The sequence below is a fragment of the Anneissia japonica genome, unplaced genomic scaffold (assembly GCF_011630105.1).
Source record: "Anneissia japonica isolate Jap-2015-1 unplaced genomic scaffold, ASM1163010v1 scaffold997_len2565447_cov190, whole genome shotgun sequence".
NCBI classification, from domain to species: domain Eukaryota; kingdom Metazoa; phylum Echinodermata; class Crinoidea; order Comatulida; family Comatulidae; genus Anneissia; species Anneissia japonica.
In genome coordinates, this window is record NW_022696369.1 from 2,378,937 (window position 1) to 2,397,830 (window position 18,894).

Sequence of the window (18,894 nt, forward strand, 5' to 3'; positions counted from 1 at the left end):
ATATTATATATTATGGGAAATTTAAAGCATCAGTATCACCAATAAACAAATTTATGCAAATTAGAAGAACTCGGAGATAAAAAAAATTGCTATAGTTTGTGAAATGAATATTAATAGTACTACTTTAAGATTATGTATAAGTCAACCAAACAAACTAGAAGACAGCAGCAAAGTTTAAGAGAGCTTAAATACCAAATGAGAATTGATTGTAATTCATCTCACAATACTGTACCAATACTTTTTCCTGACATTTTTCCTTTGGAAAAGGTGATACAAAATGTTACTACATAGTTATGTAACGTTACAGTCATTTGTCAATGTACAGCGCAGAGGAATAAAACTCATCACTGCTATACATGGTTTTGTATTACAGCTAACCTCATTTAGATCACAAATCATATAAACTGATATGAGGATCTGAGAGAAATATGTATTTTTCATATGTATACCTGATTCCGATTTGGCCTACTTCTTTTATAACCAAGATTTCAAGACAAAACTTTTCTGTCCTTCACCCAAAACGAGGGGCTCATGAGTAAGTAATTACATGATATGAATTATGAATATTCATTACAAAAGCATCATGAATATTTACAATAAATCAATTACTGTACAAACTAATTTATCAGCCAAGGTAAACTATGTGAGGTGAATATGAATATTATGCCAAAGAGTATAGAACTGACGTGGTTTCATTGCAACATAATCGTATTTCAAAAAGTGCTACCACGAAGGGGCATGTGTCCTACAAATGATGAATTTCGAGCAAATTCTATTTAAATTCTAATAAGGTGCCCCTATCTTGTGGTATTCCTTTTTTCAATGTTTCATTGTTTGTATACAAAATGAAGGCAGTTAGACCTCTTGCAATTCTATACTCTTTGAATATTCATTATCATGAATATTCATATGAATAATTAAGAGTATATTATGCAAGTTGCTGAATAATTACTCAACTAAATCAATAATGGTGTCAGACGAAATTGTGCTGAAATGAAAATTACATAACTTGGAGAAATTATTATGATCATAATATCTGTTTTCTTTAAGAGTCAATATTACAAACTTTTCAAAATGAAGGATATATTTGAATACAAAAAAGAATTACTTTCAAATTGTTCATGTTTCAATTTTTTTTCATAATTAATTCCATCCAATCATTGTATTTGTAAGTTCCATCACTTGTCATTTGAATAAAAACAATTTATTTACAACTTAGCTTTTCAAAAGGAAAATCAATATAAAAACAGAAACAAACAGCTGAAATTTAAGCCTCATTCCATATTACAGGGTAAACAAAACAACTTCAAACTACTGAGAATATAATTGTGTGGAATGTCCCTTTGATTTTTCTGTATGTATATGGAAATGGAAGGGTCATAGTTCATGCATGGAAGATTACTGGAATGTGTGTTCCTTGTTTATGTGTTGTCTAATTTGTTGGAATGAACTAAAATTCATTATGCAAATTTCTATGGATGTATAAACAAAACACAAAGCTTTGTAAGTTTTCAAATATTGCCTGTAATATGACCATACCTCAAAAAAAAAAAAAAAAACTCAACAATTACTTATTGAATAAATTCTGATAACATTTTTTAGATTTTGGAATACATCCATCAATTTTAACTCTGAGTTACCAAACAACATAATTCAAACAAATATTATACTGTAGGCCAAAAGCCCCAGCACCAATTAGTTATTTAACAAAAATCAAGGAAAGACTTCGCAAACTTGTACATATATTTTACTGATATATAAATTTGCTTGATTCACATACCACAAAAACGATAGCTAGTACAATACCAGCCTAAATAATTATTTCTGTATATAATCATATTTTGAATAATATACTTTTGTGGGTGTCATAGTTTTCCTGACAACTCATATCTTTTTTATTATAAAATATTCAGATATCAAACATAAATTAATAACAAATTAGTTTACTATATGACCAATTCCAAATCTGCTGGTAAAAGTAATACAACATTCTCATTATAATCTATTAGTATGGAGTTTAAAAATACTTCATTTGTTAGTATTGTCTCTTATTAACACACAACAAGCCTGGTTAAATTTAACACTAAAAAAAATCTAACAAGCTTCATAATTTTATATACAACGAAGCTTTAATATTGTTCAATGAAATATCTTTCTTTCATAAATTTCAGTGAACAATCAAACTGTTATATGCTATTGATTACCATATCAATAATAATATGTCACTTAATTTGCGATTGACAATTATGCCATGATTGACGTCTTAAAAATCCTGATTATATGATTACCAGTAATAATTACAGGAATCTAAGGTACAACAAAACTATGTGAGACAACAAACACAGTGTAAGATATCAGTTCTATTTCTACTCCAATCATTGTATTAACAATAATTTTTATTTAAAAAAAATCACATATATTATTCTTGCTAATAATTTTCAAAAATATAATACTTTGGACTGATTATACGCTCGGCTAACGACTTGATGATTTGGTAGATGTTGTCAAGCCATAATGTCTAAGCGTTTACCTTTTCTTTTGCATTGTGGGGCTGGGTTAATTTCGTGAATGTTTTTGGTGCAGATTGTTGCTTGAATGCTGCTACCATTGAAATCAAGACTGAACCTTTGAATGGAAAGCGAAAACAAAATTGAAGTTAGAAACCACGAGGAAAATATGGTCAACAGGCAAAATAAATGTTAAAATGGTATAATCAGGTCAACTGGTCACCAGTCTTGGCAGATTGACTTGCAACAGGCCAGTAAGAGGTTAACAGTCCTAATAGGTCAAAAGTTCAATCTGCCCAACAGTTCAAGGGCCAACAAGTCAACAGTCAATATGAACAAGCCAATTCATATGAAGTTTATAAAATTTGTTCACTGCAAACATTAACCACTCTAAGTGATTTTCTCTGTCAATATTTTAATCAGTCTGTCAATCTGCATAGATTAGATATTTGACATTTTACATTTAAAATATCAACTGACAAGTAATCATGTACAGTAGTCAAAATCCTACCTGTCAGCTATCTTAATGACATTCTCTTTGTTGGTTTCCATTTGCACAGCGCGACTAAACCGAGTCAGAATTTCTATAACATTCAGCGAAATGAAAACAAAGTCACCTTTCTTGGTAAACTCTCCACCCTGAAAAAAAACAAGGGATCACGATAATCAAGAGTGGCGGTATATATCTTTAGTGCTAGACTGGTAGTCCTGATTCAATCCTTGCTCTTATTTCACTATTGCAATTTCTACATGTCAGATCAGACAATGTTTGATGAAACATTTCTGATTGACTTCCAATAAGACAGATAGTATGACATTTGAAGATTCTAAAACAAAATTAAATAATAGTACTTGCCTTGGTTACATGGACAACGAAAACACCATCGCTGTAGGGACTACACGTAATGCTTGTGATCTCAGTGAGGGGAATACGATATTTGGTAAGGAGCGACTTTTGGTCCATCACAAGGAATGACTTGGAACTAAGAACCAGAAGCGTGTGCGTGATCTACAAAATAGACAAATGTTCCAAACAAAAAGAAACAAATTATTAATGATCAGTGAATTTTTAATTACAGGGCTGATTAATTGAAAAATAAATTTCTGTTACATTAAAAGACAATTCCATAATTGTTTAGGAGTGATCTATTTAAAAGAAAAAAATTGGATAATTTGGTCGGCAGGTAGGTTTTCATGTATTGTGACTATTCATTTATAGAAAAAGAGCAAGCTATGCATATTATGAGCTTATCCTTCTACCTTTCCATTGTTTCTGTTAACTTTATCAACAACATCGGCGAAAATTATCTTCTGGTCATTAGTTTGCACAGCCAGCTTGCTATATTTGGTGTTGATTCGTAACCGCACGTAGTCACCACGGAATTGCACGGGTACTCTATAAAATAGGAAAGTTTAGGAATCAATCAATCAATCTATTGACAATAATGTTCAACTATACCAGGGGTTCTCAACTATATCGCAAAAGGCCCAAAATTGTTCATTAAATAAATTTTAAGGGCCACTGGAAGAGGTGTACTTTGAAGCATAGAGCCACCTGAGAGCCACAGGTGCGAGCTAGGGGAGGGTTAGTGAGGGGGATGTCCCCCACCCTAACTAGACATTTTTTAAATAAGCCGCTAGACGCTCATACAGGCCATCTTGACTGAAAGTGTGAGCAAAAACCTTTCAACAATAATGTTCTATATACTGAATAAAGAACTGCACAGAGCCGTATGGAACGTTACATTCCACAGCAGGCCTGCACTACTGTGTGAGAGAACAAAAGTTTGCGTGTTAATTCTTTTCTTTGCTGTTTGCTGTGATAGTTCTTTCGATTTAATTGATTAGATCGCTACAATTTGTGGCCTAGTTGGCAAAACAGAATGCAAAATTATTAAGGTTAGAAATCTAGGCCCAATCCTAACTCGCGGGCTGCACAACACACACTCACAGGCCTGAGATGGCCCGCAGGCCGCCAGTTCAGAACCCCTGAACTATACTGTATTTTGGGAAAAGACAGAAAAATTGAGAATGGAAAAATGTTGTCGGATTCAGTGCACATATCCAGAAAACTTCTCAAGGCTCTATTTTCCCTGGTCATTGGATAAAGCATCAATCAACACAACGTGCAACCTCCTCCGATCCCTGGGGAGTATACTAATGTATGAATTATTATATTTCTTTAAATTGAAATGTGACTTACGAGGCTGGATAACTTGATTTCTTCTCTTTGAATAGGTCACTGGCTGTGACCTTTGTCCCGAGAACTTCTCGTCTTGGTTCGTCAATTTGAATACGGTACATCGTTGCCTATGTTAAAAAGCAAGATATGACAACAATGTAATATTGTTTGATGTTTCTTTATTTTTTCACATTTAATTATGTTTCACTTACTGAAAATATTAATATTTTCTGTTAACATTTTAAAAATGTACAAGACAATATGATGTAATAAAAAACACATTTAATTATATAAATAGCACAAACATAAAATATTATAATACTATAATAATATTATCTTACCCTCCATCGTCGGAAAATATCTTTGAGTTTGGAATGTGTGGACTTATGCATGGGTGAACATGGTGGCCAGTTCCTGTCAAGGGGAGACATGGTAGGCAGCTGTGTTTTCAGTTTAAGCAAGTACTTGGAAATCTGGGGAAAAAAAACATGATAAAGGGACATTTTGTAAAATTACATATACCGTATTTATTTGAATAAGCATCCTGTTATGTATAAGCGTCCCCATCGAATAGGCACTCCCTCCTTATCTGCAATAAATGCCTCCCTCGAATAAATGCCATGAAGAGTTAAATAAATGCCTCCCTTGAATAAATACGGTAGTTGATCATCAAAGGTTACAAATTTCAGTAATTATAGTATGCAATTAATTATTTCTTTCATTTACTTTAAAAAAAATATTACTGAAAATATAATATAAAAAAATCCATCATTACATACCACATATCGTCTCATGAAAGCAATGATCTTTGGTGCTGCGTTGGAACGGAATAATTTCCTGTATTCCTTTCGTACCTATATTGGCCAAAACCATATCAAATATTAGCAACAAAATTATCTCCTGTCCATAAACAAAAAAATATGTGAAACAATGATTTTTGATGTTTTTAATTATAAATAGCTAAAATCATTAAATTCTATTCATCTTTAAAAATGACCTGATATAAAAAATTTAACTATATTCAATTAACACCAATATATGTAGTAATATATTGTTTATAAAATAAACATATAGAGTTACCCGCCAGCCAATGAAAAACTTCTTGATGATTCCTACAGCCCACATACACTTGGCTTCATACCGCAAACGTTTGTATTCCTTCCGCGCAAGGTATCCACGCCACAAGGAAGTGATCAAGATGCATGATAGTCGCATCTTCTGGTACTTTGACTTGGCTTTGTAGCCCTTGTATTGTGCAGCTATCAGGGTCACGCTCTGTCGCATCTTCTGGTACTTTGTGCGATCCCTCCAGCCTTTGTAAATCTTTTGTATTAACGTGGCAAGGTAGTGCATGCGTAAGTGACGACGTTGCTCCAAGTCAAAAAGCTTAAATAAAAACAGATATATATATATATATGTATATATATATATTCTTAACCAATATTTTGGAATTCAAGGAGTAGATATTTTAACATTAACTGTCATTGATGGTGAAAAAGAAAATGAGGAAGACAGCATGGTGTAAAGTATTTTTATATGGTACACTGGGGTGGATGCTTCAATTATTTTATAATTATAGATGATTATGATAATAAAACACAACCTATACACTAAGTTAGACACAGATTGGTAGCTGTATATTCCTCAGTCAAGGATTCAATTCACACTCAAGGTAGATCTATAAAATTTGAATAATGAAAATGTGTTCATAACAGAGCTGTGGAATTTAAGGCCAATGGTTCAAAAAATAATTTCTAGCCAATTAATATAATAGTTAAACGGCGGGTGAGAGGGTGTAATCAATGTATGGACTGGAATCACCAAAAAAATTTGCAAAACAATTAACTTACTGTCCTTGGATTTCTGATGAAGATTTTAGTGCGTCCATATGCATACTCCTCCTTCTTGTATCCGAGGTGCGTTAAGAGTTGGACCATTCCGTCCTTGGCAGCACCTTTCCAATTCGGCCACGTCTTTGGACAAAGCATCTTGTATCGTGTCAGGCACAGTTCATACAACTGCCTAAAAGCATAGCCTGCCCTCCTTACTCGTACATTCTCCATTAAACTATTAGTAGAAAAAACCACAGAAAATCAGGAAAAGAATGAACTAGAAGATATTTTACATAGAAAATTCTTTTATTAAACAAGATCATGTGACCTGAAATATAAAAACAAACTTACCCTAGATATCGGACTTGATGCCTTACAAGAGCCTCATTGAAATCATTCGGAGCTTTATCGTCATTAGGCTGAAAAATAACAAGAATGATAATTTGGATTGTTTTATATTTTTTAATGTTTATCAGCAGTTTAATCAAAAGTCCAAAAGACAAACACACTTGTACTCAACACAAATATGTTGACTGTACCCTTTATAATGCATTTTAGTTAACTGTTTTGTAATTTAATGTACGAATTTATCAATTGTTTTGTTTACTGACTACTGTATATGTACTAATATAAAAAAAATAATTTCTTCACCTTGATACATCTGATGTAGTTGGGGTCTTTGGTTAGTAAATTTTTCATTAACTCTGCTATAGACGACTGAAAAGAGGAGCAATATAATAATAAATACTGTAATGTTTGAATTAACATGAAAGTTAGAAATGTATATTCATCTCACTTTCTCCTTACACTGCCAAGCCTTTTTACCTTGCTCAAACACCCCATACACCAAGGCATAAAGGGCGCCACCATAATGAAAATCATTTCTATCAACTGCAGTAGTGTAGTGTATTTTTAGATCATTACTTTCAGGTCCTTTCCTGAAACTCCAGGGTGGGAGTTCATGTTCTGGCGATCACTGCCAACAAGTTTATGTGCAACACAACAGTGGCATGTTGGACAGGTGTGAACATGAACTTATGTTCTTGGCGCCCCGAGTGAACCCAGTCAGACGTAAATTTGCGTCCCTGACAGTTAACATGTTAACCCATTTCACAGTGCTTTTCTACTACCACAAATACAAGCAAAATTTCTAGCTGAAGAAATAGACTAAAATTACACTATCAAATTACAAATAAAAATCTTGATTAAAATCAAAAGGTCGATCGAATAAAGATAGAATTCATAACAAGAAATTACCTTAAATTGGAATGCTGTTGTTGGCGGTCGTTTTTGTGAATTATGCTTAGGGTTGCCTTCTGGGAAGAGTGTCTTGAGTAGAAGATGGTCACACTTGTACATCAATTGCGACAGGTCACGAAATAACAGGTCGTTATTCTTATCAATGAATCCAGTGACACAGTAATTTACCTATCAGAAGATACATAACATTTTCAGGGAGTTAAATTTTGGTGATAAGTGTTCACAAAAAATAGACACAATTACTATATGAGACATCATCTCAGGGTGATTATTAAGTTCATAAATCAAATGTGAGAAAAAAAATTGTACTTGAACTTACATTGCCTGCATAATGCTTTAGTCTGAAAGATTCATGGTCAATTGATTTGTCCGATTTGCACTTTGACCTACTCTCGTAATGAGGATGCCCTAAGATACTTTTGGTTGTGTTCATCTTGTTTAAAAATGTTTGGTCTGAGACATCACCAGGTCGCAAGCACTCTTCATCCAACATGGACAGGATTCCCAAGTTACTCTGCAAAGGACCATTTTTTGAATTTCTGTTAGAAGTGTTAATGACAATATTTACCAAAAATTTTCGAAACATTCAGCAAGCTTTATAAGCATGTTAAATTTATACAAAAATAAAAAACAAACAAGAAAATTTATTTGACAAACTAAATGTTGTAACTCAAGCAGGAACTTAAATTACAATCCTTTACTAAGCACTTTTCATATTACCAAGTTTCTGTGGATGTATACTGTGATCTGTAAATGTATAATTTGAAGGTTAAGATGATACACTTCCAATGTTGTAAGTACTAGGTTCGAATTGTTCAAACAACATATTCTTTCTCATCACCAACACAATTCCAAACGGCAAGCCTTCAGAGGCATATACAAGAGACCTGAAATGGGAGGGGGGTGGCGGGCTAACACTGTTACATTGTGTGGGACCTTATGATATTAAGGGGCAAGGCTTAGTCACCTAAGCCTCACTGCTTGGATATTATTGCTAAGATTCTAATATGGAATGGTGCATTGAGACTATTAGCACAGCATCACTTATAAGTTACAAGTTGCTGATAGCTGAATGTGAATAAAATTATTCAAAATAATTTTGAAATGGGGCAGATAACAATAGAAAAGGAAGAAGAATGTAAACTTTAAAGTTTCCATCCAGCTAAATAAATATAAAGGTAAAGTTACATGAATTAGGGGCACAACAATCCCAAGCTTGGTTACCTTTTCTATTAGATCACATATTGCAATATTGTTGAAGAAGTCAATATTGGTCCATTCAATTCCCTCCACCACATACTCCTCTTGTTCCTCCTTTAATGTTAACTCTATGAAGATTTGTTGAAGTTTTTCATTGCAATAATTGATAATGAATTGTTCAAAACCATTTCCCTGAAAGTTAAACAATGAAAATGTTAAAAGTTTTTTTAATAGCACAGAAATAAACATATGGGTTAGTTGCTGGGTAGGAATTTTTATTTTTATTACTAAGAAACATCTTTCAATATCACAAACAAAGCTAGATGCACAAACCTCAAATATTTCAAAGCCATAGATGTCCAGAACACCCATCACTTTCCTACCAGTACCGTCTCGAACCTAAGAAAACAACAAAATATTCTAGTATTTACATAAAAACTGCTTAATATGTAAAAAAAAAATATTTTAATAGATAGTAACAATAATCCTTATTTATCATACCATCTATAATACCACCATTGTTACCATCACCTTCATCACATTTTTGTCAAACTCAACTTCGAGTACATAACCTCAATTCCATTACCAAAGTAAATATTGCTCAAATAACAAATTATTTAAAGAATCAGATCCAAAGACAATGGTATACTGCTTGTCAACGTTAATAATTGAAATGAGAAATTTTAATTCTACTTAAATCACTGCTCCACTTTACACCTTACATTCCAAATTTCCTTTGATATCTTCTCAATCCAACAAGCAGTTTGACAACTACAAGATCAAACTATGTGAAGCTATAAACTGCCACACCTCATTATGCAGTTTATGAAGTGATGAAACTTGATTAAAAATCCTGCCATTTGTATGTACCTCCCAGATCCATTCTCAACCACACCCCACTTCTATACACATCCCTAGAATATAACATCTAAACCACTGCTCTACTCCTATCCCTCCATGCTGTGTGTATAATCACAGGTCTTACATAGTATAATAGTAATACAATCATTATTTTTACATGTAGGCCTACAGTGTCAGTCTACAGCATGCAAATAGTACAGAAAGACAGGTTGATTATTATATAGTCACAGAAACCACCTCAGAATGCTATAGGCAAATCATTCGTCTAAGTTAACAGGCTACTGTGAGTACTGTACTAGTTACTGGTCCTCTTATCACACACAGCCTCTATTTCACTTTGGGTTGATCACAAATTATGTGCCAATTTAGTAAAGCATGCTGGGAGGATCATGCACACATTCACATGCCTTATGTATTCACAATGAGAACAAGTGTTTTATCACACAAGGACATGTGATACGTTCTCACACAGCAAGAACGGGAGGAAGCTAGGCCTACTCCAATAATAGCGAGATCAAGTGATCTATCACACGATGCAAACAAATGCTTTCCTACATGATCCGAACAATGTCAAGAACAAGCACAGATTCAATGGCCATGTTCTTTAAAATATTCCTCTATGTCCAAGTCTGTACACTCCACATTTCAACAAAGTTTCATTATGTTTACTTTTTACTTTATCTAACCCAGTAACAATAAAAGGATGAATAAGAACCCCATAAACAAGGCAGGAAGGGGGGTATGTATATACCTTAGTAAGCTCTCCATATTTCATCCCCAATGCACACAAACTGTGCTTAACAATAAAAATGCAAGGACAGTAGGTAGTGCTGAAATTGCAGAGGTCAATGCAGTTGAATTCCATGGGTAAAAGAACAATGGTATATTAGAAAAAGGGTACGATAATAGGAGATGGATGGGTAAGGAGATTAATGAGAGTAAGGAAGAGATCAGAAGACGGCAACAAGGTAATGGAGTAAGGAAGATATGAAGAAAGGCAAGGATAGGGGTACCTTGGATACTGAAAGGCCAACATGTACAACCAATAACCCAGTACAAAACTCAAAGGGGTAACTAATGCTCATGAACAATTCCCAGAGCTTATACCTTTTTCTTCCTGTAAGTCTTGGGAATAAATTTGCAAAAAAATATTATTAAATATATATCAATGTTAAATATATCCTTATTATTCCATACCAGGCACTTTATAACCTAATAAACCAAAAGGCTACCAAAGATTATGCATATAATATTATATTAATTCTACAATAACTGTATAATTCAAATGTAAATTATAGCAATGTTACATGAAAATTTAATACATATAATACAGGTATTTATTATTATAGTACTAATACTAAACACCATATAAATTCTTCGAAAATAATTAATTTTCCTTTGTATACTCTATGCCATTTTACCAATACACATGCATATCAAAATATGTAAATCAGAGACTACTGAGTAATTCCCATTATCAGCAAATGTACAAATATCTATATAAACTTAGTCACAAGAAGAATTAATTAAAGATAGTGTTGGGCTAATAAAACTTACATTTTTGACTTCAATATTTTAATTGCTTGCATTGTATAATTTAATTTCAACTTTATTCTATTCTATTGAAAATTAGAATAAAAAAGTATTTTCTTGCAAACCAAACATATGGTAACAACTTAAATCAATAGGATATACACACATTATTGTGCAATAACAATTAGGTTTGATCAATAATATTGTTACAATTAACTGCAATCTATTAATTATTTTGAAATAGTAAACATATTTGTTAATTCTTATATGCATTATTAGGTGTCCTAAAATTTACTGTTGTTAATTTTATTTTACTAATTATTATTTAAGAAACTGGTTATACATTGATTAGATACCATTCCTTGATATTACAGTAAAGTTACATAAAATTATAGGCTTCATATTAGCAGTTAATATCTATATATACATATATAAATTATAGAATATTATGTTAATATTACATTTTAATTGAGATAATAATAAAGACTTCTATGTATTTTATATGTAATATACCTTTCTCCTTTTTGGGTTGTCTTTAGATTCCTGTTTTTGAATAAATAAATAAATAAATAATACAATGGATAGTTTATGTTATATAATGCTGAGAGTTAACATCTATTTTTAAAATTTAGACCAACTTATATGCAAATCAGTCTACTTAATATTCATGAGATGTCAAAATATTGTTTGTCATATTCTTAACGTTGAGTAACATAATCAAACACAGACACTATGTTGAGCAACACACATAACACAAGTATTATTTTAAGCTTTGTAAACAAAAAGCGAAATACAGGATTCAAAAGCACCATTACAACATGACACATACAGCATCTTGTACTACAGTATGCGTGGAAACACGGAGAGCACCAAGTTCTTGTGTAACATTCAGAAACACAAAAGCACCATGTTGTTTTACAACAGAACAACACACCATGTTGCTGTATAATATTAAAAAACACTGGGCACAAATGTTATTATACAATATTCAGAAACACAAGAGCATCATACTGTTGTACAACACACCATGTTGTTGTACAATATGCTGAAACATATGAGAACCAACACATAGCAACACTAGATCATGCATCATATTGTACAGCATTCAGAAACACAAAATCACCATGATGTACAACACAAGCAACCACAAAAGCACAAACTTTTATAAAATATAATCACCAAGTGCATGATGTTGCACATACGGTAGAAGCAAACATACCAAATAACAAAGCGCTAACACATACATATGTCATGTTGTGCTATATACCTTAAACACAGGAACACTATCAGCAAAGTGATGATTTGCACAACATAAAAAAAACACAAAAGCACTGTAACACAACACCATGTTTTGCAATGTGCAAACACAGAAACATCATTCGCCAAGTGAACACAATGTTGATATATATATACATATATATATATACAAATTTTAACAAACACAAACACACCACATAATATATTATACAGCAATTTTACTAAAGTGCCTAGCATACAAACATTGACCCACATGACCATAATTTAAAACTAGAAAAAAATAATTGTTTGCACTAATACAACATAAAAAAACACATAAGCATTTCTGATTATAATAAATAATGACTATGGCACTAATATATTATAATATATGAGATTTAAGAAAAAGATGATTAGAACATTACTATATTATACAATAACCAACAATACACATGAAAAGGGAATTGAGAATGAACATTTAAGAAGGAAATCTACATTTCTATCACTGTCTAATATAAATAAAATGTTTAGAATATGTTAATATAAGTTGTTTGCTTTTGAAATATATCTGATGTTATTATGCTGTATTCCAGCGCACCGTGACAACTACTCGTGAAAAATGATAATCAGCACATCAAATATGTTTTCAATGTAGTTGAAATTACATGCCCACTAATAATGTGCACCTCACAAGTCTTTACAGGGTATATCAGTTTCAAATAACATTGGACCGCCTTTCAAGTTACAAGAAATTGTGATCATTGGTACGGTGGAATGCTTATCAACATTCATACTATTAATACATTTTTTTATATTTTTATCATTAGCAAATGACTGGCACTTACATTTCTATATTGGTGCATTATTATAATTAATAATTAACTAATTAAGCTTCTCGTTAATAAGTCAAGATTTTTTTGTCTACTCATGAGCCAAGAAAACATCTGAAAGTTCACTAATTCAGAGGAGTATAAGTTGAGGAAAAAATGATGGTGATGAAGAATGCAGAGTAGGACTAAAGTTCTTGTAAAATATGGAAAAGTTAAGCACACTTAAAAGTAAATGTGCTTGGAAACTGAGCCCGCAACAAATAAGTATTTAGAACAAAAGGTTAAAGATATGATGTTCACTATGAAGATGTATAATGAACGATATCTTTGTGTTAATACTAAAGGTTACTGAACCATAAACATATATAATTTTTCTATATAAAATCTTTATCAAGGCTATATATGTTAGTTTCAACCCACTGCACGAAAAGCAAATTAAATTCTGCTACATATTGAAAACAAGAATTAATATTAAAATATATTTTATATAGTATAAATTTAGCAAAACTATGATATATTTAAGGCAATATTTGTAAATGATAATTATTTTCAATATGAAAAACATGGCTTTATCTTGTCTACATAATTAAATTTAGTTTCAACCCACTGCAAAAAAGCAAATTACATTGATCTACAGTATATTAAAAATAAGAATCAATAGTTTATCTGATAAAATTGAACAATTTTTGATATACACATAAAGAAATGAAACAGCACATAATATGGAAACACAATGATATTACAAAATATATAACAGATGCAACAAAACATGAAGCTATGATATATATGGTATAGGTAGTATATAAAGTATGACAAAACACAAGATACTGTATTAACTCTCACCTCCTATTTTTGTAGTGAAGAAAAATCCAGACATGAAAAAAGGAAAATTTTTAACCATGAAATAAAAAATATGCATAAAAAAAATATTCAAAAGCACTGCAAAAAAAAAAATAGCATATGAGCTTAGGCAAAACAATTTGTAATATTATTTAACAGTTGGTGGAACTGGTTTTGAAACTTTAATGGAGATTATTATGTTGGTTTTTCTGTGATAAAATATAGAAATGTATGCTGTCTGATTAAAAAATAAGTTAAATACCAATAATTTTCACTGCAGCAAAAAGCTAATGGGTATGAATACTGTCATTAAATAGTTGTAATTAAAGCTTTGGAAAGTGGAAAAATGATAAATTTATATAAAATTAATATTTTATAAAAAAAAAAATGATAAACTACTGAATTGTTCAATTTATTATTCTACAATAATAATAGTTATCCTATCTACAGAAGCATCAATCTATTATTTCCCAGTAGCATGGAATCAAATAAAGCATTGTATCATAATTTTGATCAATATTACATTCTTGCAAAAATTTTTAAGCAAAATATAAAAGGCAGCAAATAATATATGACTTTAGAACTAGGCCTACAATATTTATTCGAAAAAACGTGTTCGGGCATTTATTGTTGAGAAGGGTTTTTGAGGAGTTTATTCAAGGGAGGTGTTTATTCGAGGGAGGCGTGTTTTTAAATGTAAAATGGATACATATATACTCAAACACCTGCGGCATTTATTCAAGGAAGGTGTTTATTCCAAATGACACCTCAATGGTTTATTCAAAGCGGGGAGTTTATTTGAATAAATATGGTATATGTGAAACCAAGCTACTGGGTAACTGCACCGCCCTCTACTGTCCAAAAAAGCTACTGGGTAACTGCACCGCCCTCTACTGTCCAAAAAAGCATTCTGCATCTAAGAGAATGACCAATAAGACACAATGCGATATTAAGACACCAATACATACCCGTATGCTGTTGTTGATGGTCTTGATGGCCCATGTGAACATACGGTCGTAGATGGCCTTACAGAGGGCGTCTCTTGCATAGGCCGCTTGCGCTGGAGTTAGGGATGTTGTCACTTTCTCACCCTTCTGCCCAATTGTACGTTTGGTCAATGCATGGATCATATCTTCTTTCAAACATTCCAGTTGTTCACAAACGTCTAAGATTTCTAAAAAAGGTACAGATACATAAATTTGACAATATAATGTAGATTTTACTTCAAGTTTTCTAATAATTAAGATTCACTTTTTGTGGTAACGAATGAACAATTTTTTTAAACCAAATTCGACATACTTCTATCCTTATTCGCACGGATGTCAGTATTTTCAAATACTAAATTATATTGTTCTTTGGCTCACAACAGACAGTATTATCGTCATAAAATACTAGTATATACCTGTGCTGCCCACAGTGTTAAGCGAATGGGCAAAGGTAGAAAGGTATGTATGTTATTGGGGGTTGAGGAGGCAATCATTGAGGATGTTATGGTTACCTTGTCACTATTTTTCTAAAAAGGACCTCTTTGCAGATAACGTTTGGGTATGTGTCTCTGCTGTATAGCCCTTGTGAGGAATTATTGTCCACTTTTATAGATATGGGCCTACATTGGATTACCCTCTTGCACATGAAAATGCAACATATATAGTTAAGCATTAGGTGAATGTCCTAGGCCTATAGCAAAACAAAAAATAGGCTGTGGAAATTTGTTCCGATGGGTTTACATAAGTTTCAGGTGTTGATTGGTAGAGCTGGCTTGACCCTAAACTTAAACATGAGTATCTTAATGCACTATGGCATGGCGGAAGAATAGCCATATTGCCCTGGGCCAAATTGACTCAAAGGGCCGAAGTGACCCGGATTTGAGAGTGTGTGTGGGGGGGGGGGAGAACCTAGGCCTAACCCTCTGGGAAATTATTAGGCCTAGTCTATATTATGCCTTGTCCCTGGGCATATATGCCTTTTATTTTTACCTGATAGGTTTCTAAAACATCCCATTCATTGCTGATGTTAAAAGCCATATAAAACGTACTGTTTATGTTTATATTCAGTTGTTAATGCAATTGGTGCTCCGTTACTTAGGACAGCAGGCAGCTTTTACCAGACAGCATGCAATACAGGAACATGCAGTTCCGATCAGTGCCGAGGTGATCAGACTTTTTATTTTGCGGTCTTGCACAATATTTTGTAGACTCGAGCACTGGGGTACAAAACTGATGGGATGCTTTACTCGTGAAACATGACTGTCAAGGCACTAATTTTCGGTGATTTTGAGGTATTTTTTGTTGTCATCTAATATCCAGCCTAGAATCATAGCTTATCATCTTCGCCACATTAGAAACCCCAGTGTTTAAAGAATGAGCACATTCCTGCCAGTGGTTTCAGAGGACATACGTGAAGTTATGCCGAAGCGTTAACAGAATTAATATATAGATGATTTATTTGAAGATTTATCAGTATGTTTTTAATGATGTACCACAATAATAACTCAATGAAAAAAATTTAGATATGGCATGCTCATATCTATTGGAAAACATTCACATTAAGACAGTTGAGAATGTATACTGAATACTAAATTTGTTAGTTTCAGTAAACAAAGGGAAGCTTAAATGTTTACTAATCAATAATCTAATGTTAGGCCAGTACTGTATCTGAAGATTAAGTTGTAGGTGACCCCATAATCCAGTTGGTCCATTTGTGCATATCCCACAACAATCAATGACAATTCTGAATATAGGCCTGAAATGGTTCACTTACCATTTTCCTTTTGAAATCCCACCCCTTCCATTCCATTCATGGTGTTAACTGATGTGAATTTGACATTCCCAAGCTTCAAAATGCTGCCTAGAAGTTTGTAGATTGAAAGAATCTCCTCATCGGTAAAACCAAGAACTTGCATTGCTTTCTGTAAATAAAATTCACAAAGAGATAAATATAAATTGGTAATCATACAGCGCCCTCTATGAAAACATGCAATACTAATAATATACATCAGAACATGGAGAAAATAAATATTCTATTTACACTATTAATATTTTAGATTTAATATTTTAAATAACAAAAATATTACCAAGGAAAGAGTGGTATTTCTTACCTGCGTTATTGCAAATTGTTCCTTATCGTTGATTTTGTCAATCTTTTGAGTACCACTCTGACTTAAGTAATAGTAGTCGGCCGGGTTTCTTGTCAAATCTAACTCATCTGAAGACAAATTCAAAGAAAATATAATACATAATAGAAAGCAAATTTTCTTTAACTAATAAAAATCATATATTTTTAATGTCATCTCAGGACTATAAATTAAAAAGCTTATTCTTTTTAAAAATAACTTATGGTTCTCGTCAGGATTTGAACCCATAGAAGTTTGCAACAGAACTGTAATAGGAAGTGCTTAAAACTGAATGCAGAAAAAGTATTTTTGTCAAAAAACTATTAATTATCTTCTTCATAATAGTCTGTATTACATGTCTTATCAGAGGCTTAGTTGATGGACAGAAGTAGGACTAATCTTTCATAGGCATAAGAACAGTATCTGTAAGTCTAAAATTGGTAGAAGCACATCAACAACTAAGCTCTTTATTTCCTAATATATAAAGTTTAGAGGTGGTTCCATATAAATATTATTTCCTTAAAAATGTATTGTCCCCTGCTAATGTCAAAAAATCATTTAAAAAAATCAGTTTGAAATAAACTTGCTCATATTGCAATAGCATAAAAATTATTAAATTGTGCATAAAAATTACTGAATTTAAAAAATGTGTACACTGTACCCTGATTTTTAAACCAAAAAATTATAATAAAAATAATAATAATAAAACACTTCCAGTGACATTTTTTAAATACACAAATTTCTGTGTTAAGTAGACATTTTTTAAATACACAAATTTCTGTGTTAAATTTAATAACTTTTATATTACTTCAAAATGGGCAAGTAAATTTCAAAAAATGTTTTAATGATTTTTTTTGTTATTTAGCATGGGACAATACATCTTTAAACATATATTGCCTTCTCATCTAACAGTGACAACTTGCCAAAAATTGAATCAACTAGGCAATGCTTTATTAAATATCATCATTAGGGATAGGGGGGTTATTTTTAATATTGTGATAGATACAATTTAAATGCAAGACCCTAGAATTCTGGAAGATAAAAATCTTATCTCCCATTTATATTTTTTATCAGTCAAGAATTGAGTTGGAAAATGATTGCTTTGAAATATAAGAATTGATTAATAATAATAATAATTTAGATATACCACAAAAAAATATGAAAAAAAAAAACTAACCATCACGTCAAAAAAAGGGAAGGCAGCAAAGGGAGGCAGAAAGAAATGAATGCAAAAAAACAATTTAAAAAAAATTAATTAACTATGAATATTAATAATTACCACAGAAATAACAGACACTAGACGTAATAAATAAAAATTATAAGAAAACCTAATGTTATACTTTTTTATCATTAATATAACAATTTTGAAAATTTGTTACCTTCTATTTTCAAATCTAAGCAAATTTAACAAAAGGAAAAATTTCCTGGAAACTAACAAATATTCAATCATTAAAACAAAAAACTAAAAATCTCTAATCTAATATTCACTAGCAATGCTGAC

The 18,894-nt window shown here is 31.9% G+C and overlaps 1 protein-coding gene across 6 annotated transcripts in view; it reads right to left on the reverse strand.

Annotated features, from left to right (window-relative positions):
• Window positions 1-6: 6 nt before the first annotated feature.
• LOC117102025 (unconventional myosin-Ib-like) overlaps window positions 7-18,894 on the reverse strand; it is a 51,277-nt gene continuing 32,389 nt past the window's right edge. For 2 of the 6 annotated variants that reach the window (XM_033242238.1, XM_033242237.1), the window contains 20 exons: window positions 17,379-17,485; window positions 17,042-17,189; window positions 15,249-15,455; window positions 11,889-11,920; window positions 10,950-10,967; window positions 9,315-9,380; window positions 9,006-9,173; window positions 8,101-8,295; window positions 7,779-7,949; window positions 7,173-7,238; window positions 6,873-6,940; window positions 6,540-6,756; window positions 5,770-6,075; window positions 5,469-5,543; window positions 5,031-5,162; window positions 4,711-4,817; window positions 3,768-3,903; window positions 3,364-3,516; window positions 3,019-3,146; window positions 7-2,625 (listed from right to left, as the gene is read on the reverse strand). In XM_033242238.1, coding sequence (XP_033098129.1) covers window positions 2,505-2,625; window positions 3,019-3,146; window positions 3,364-3,516; window positions 3,768-3,903; window positions 4,711-4,817; window positions 5,031-5,162; window positions 5,469-5,543; window positions 5,770-6,075; window positions 6,540-6,756; window positions 6,873-6,940; window positions 7,173-7,238; window positions 7,779-7,949; window positions 8,101-8,295; window positions 9,006-9,173; window positions 9,315-9,380; window positions 10,950-10,967; window positions 11,889-11,920; window positions 15,249-15,455; window positions 17,042-17,189; window positions 17,379-17,485 — 2,621 coding nt within the window. In that variant the 3' untranslated portion in view covers window positions 7-2,504. Of the gene's footprint in view, window positions 2,626-3,018; window positions 3,147-3,363; window positions 3,517-3,767; window positions 3,904-4,710; window positions 4,818-5,030; window positions 5,163-5,468; window positions 5,544-5,769; window positions 6,076-6,539; window positions 6,757-6,872; window positions 6,941-7,172; window positions 7,239-7,778; window positions 7,950-8,100; window positions 8,296-9,005; window positions 9,174-9,314; window positions 9,381-10,949; window positions 10,970-11,888; window positions 11,921-15,248; window positions 15,456-17,041; window positions 17,190-17,378; window positions 17,486-18,894 lie in introns of all 6 variants that reach the window. The other 4 variants (XM_033242242.1, XM_033242241.1, XM_033242240.1 and 1 more) reach the window with 3 other exon arrangements.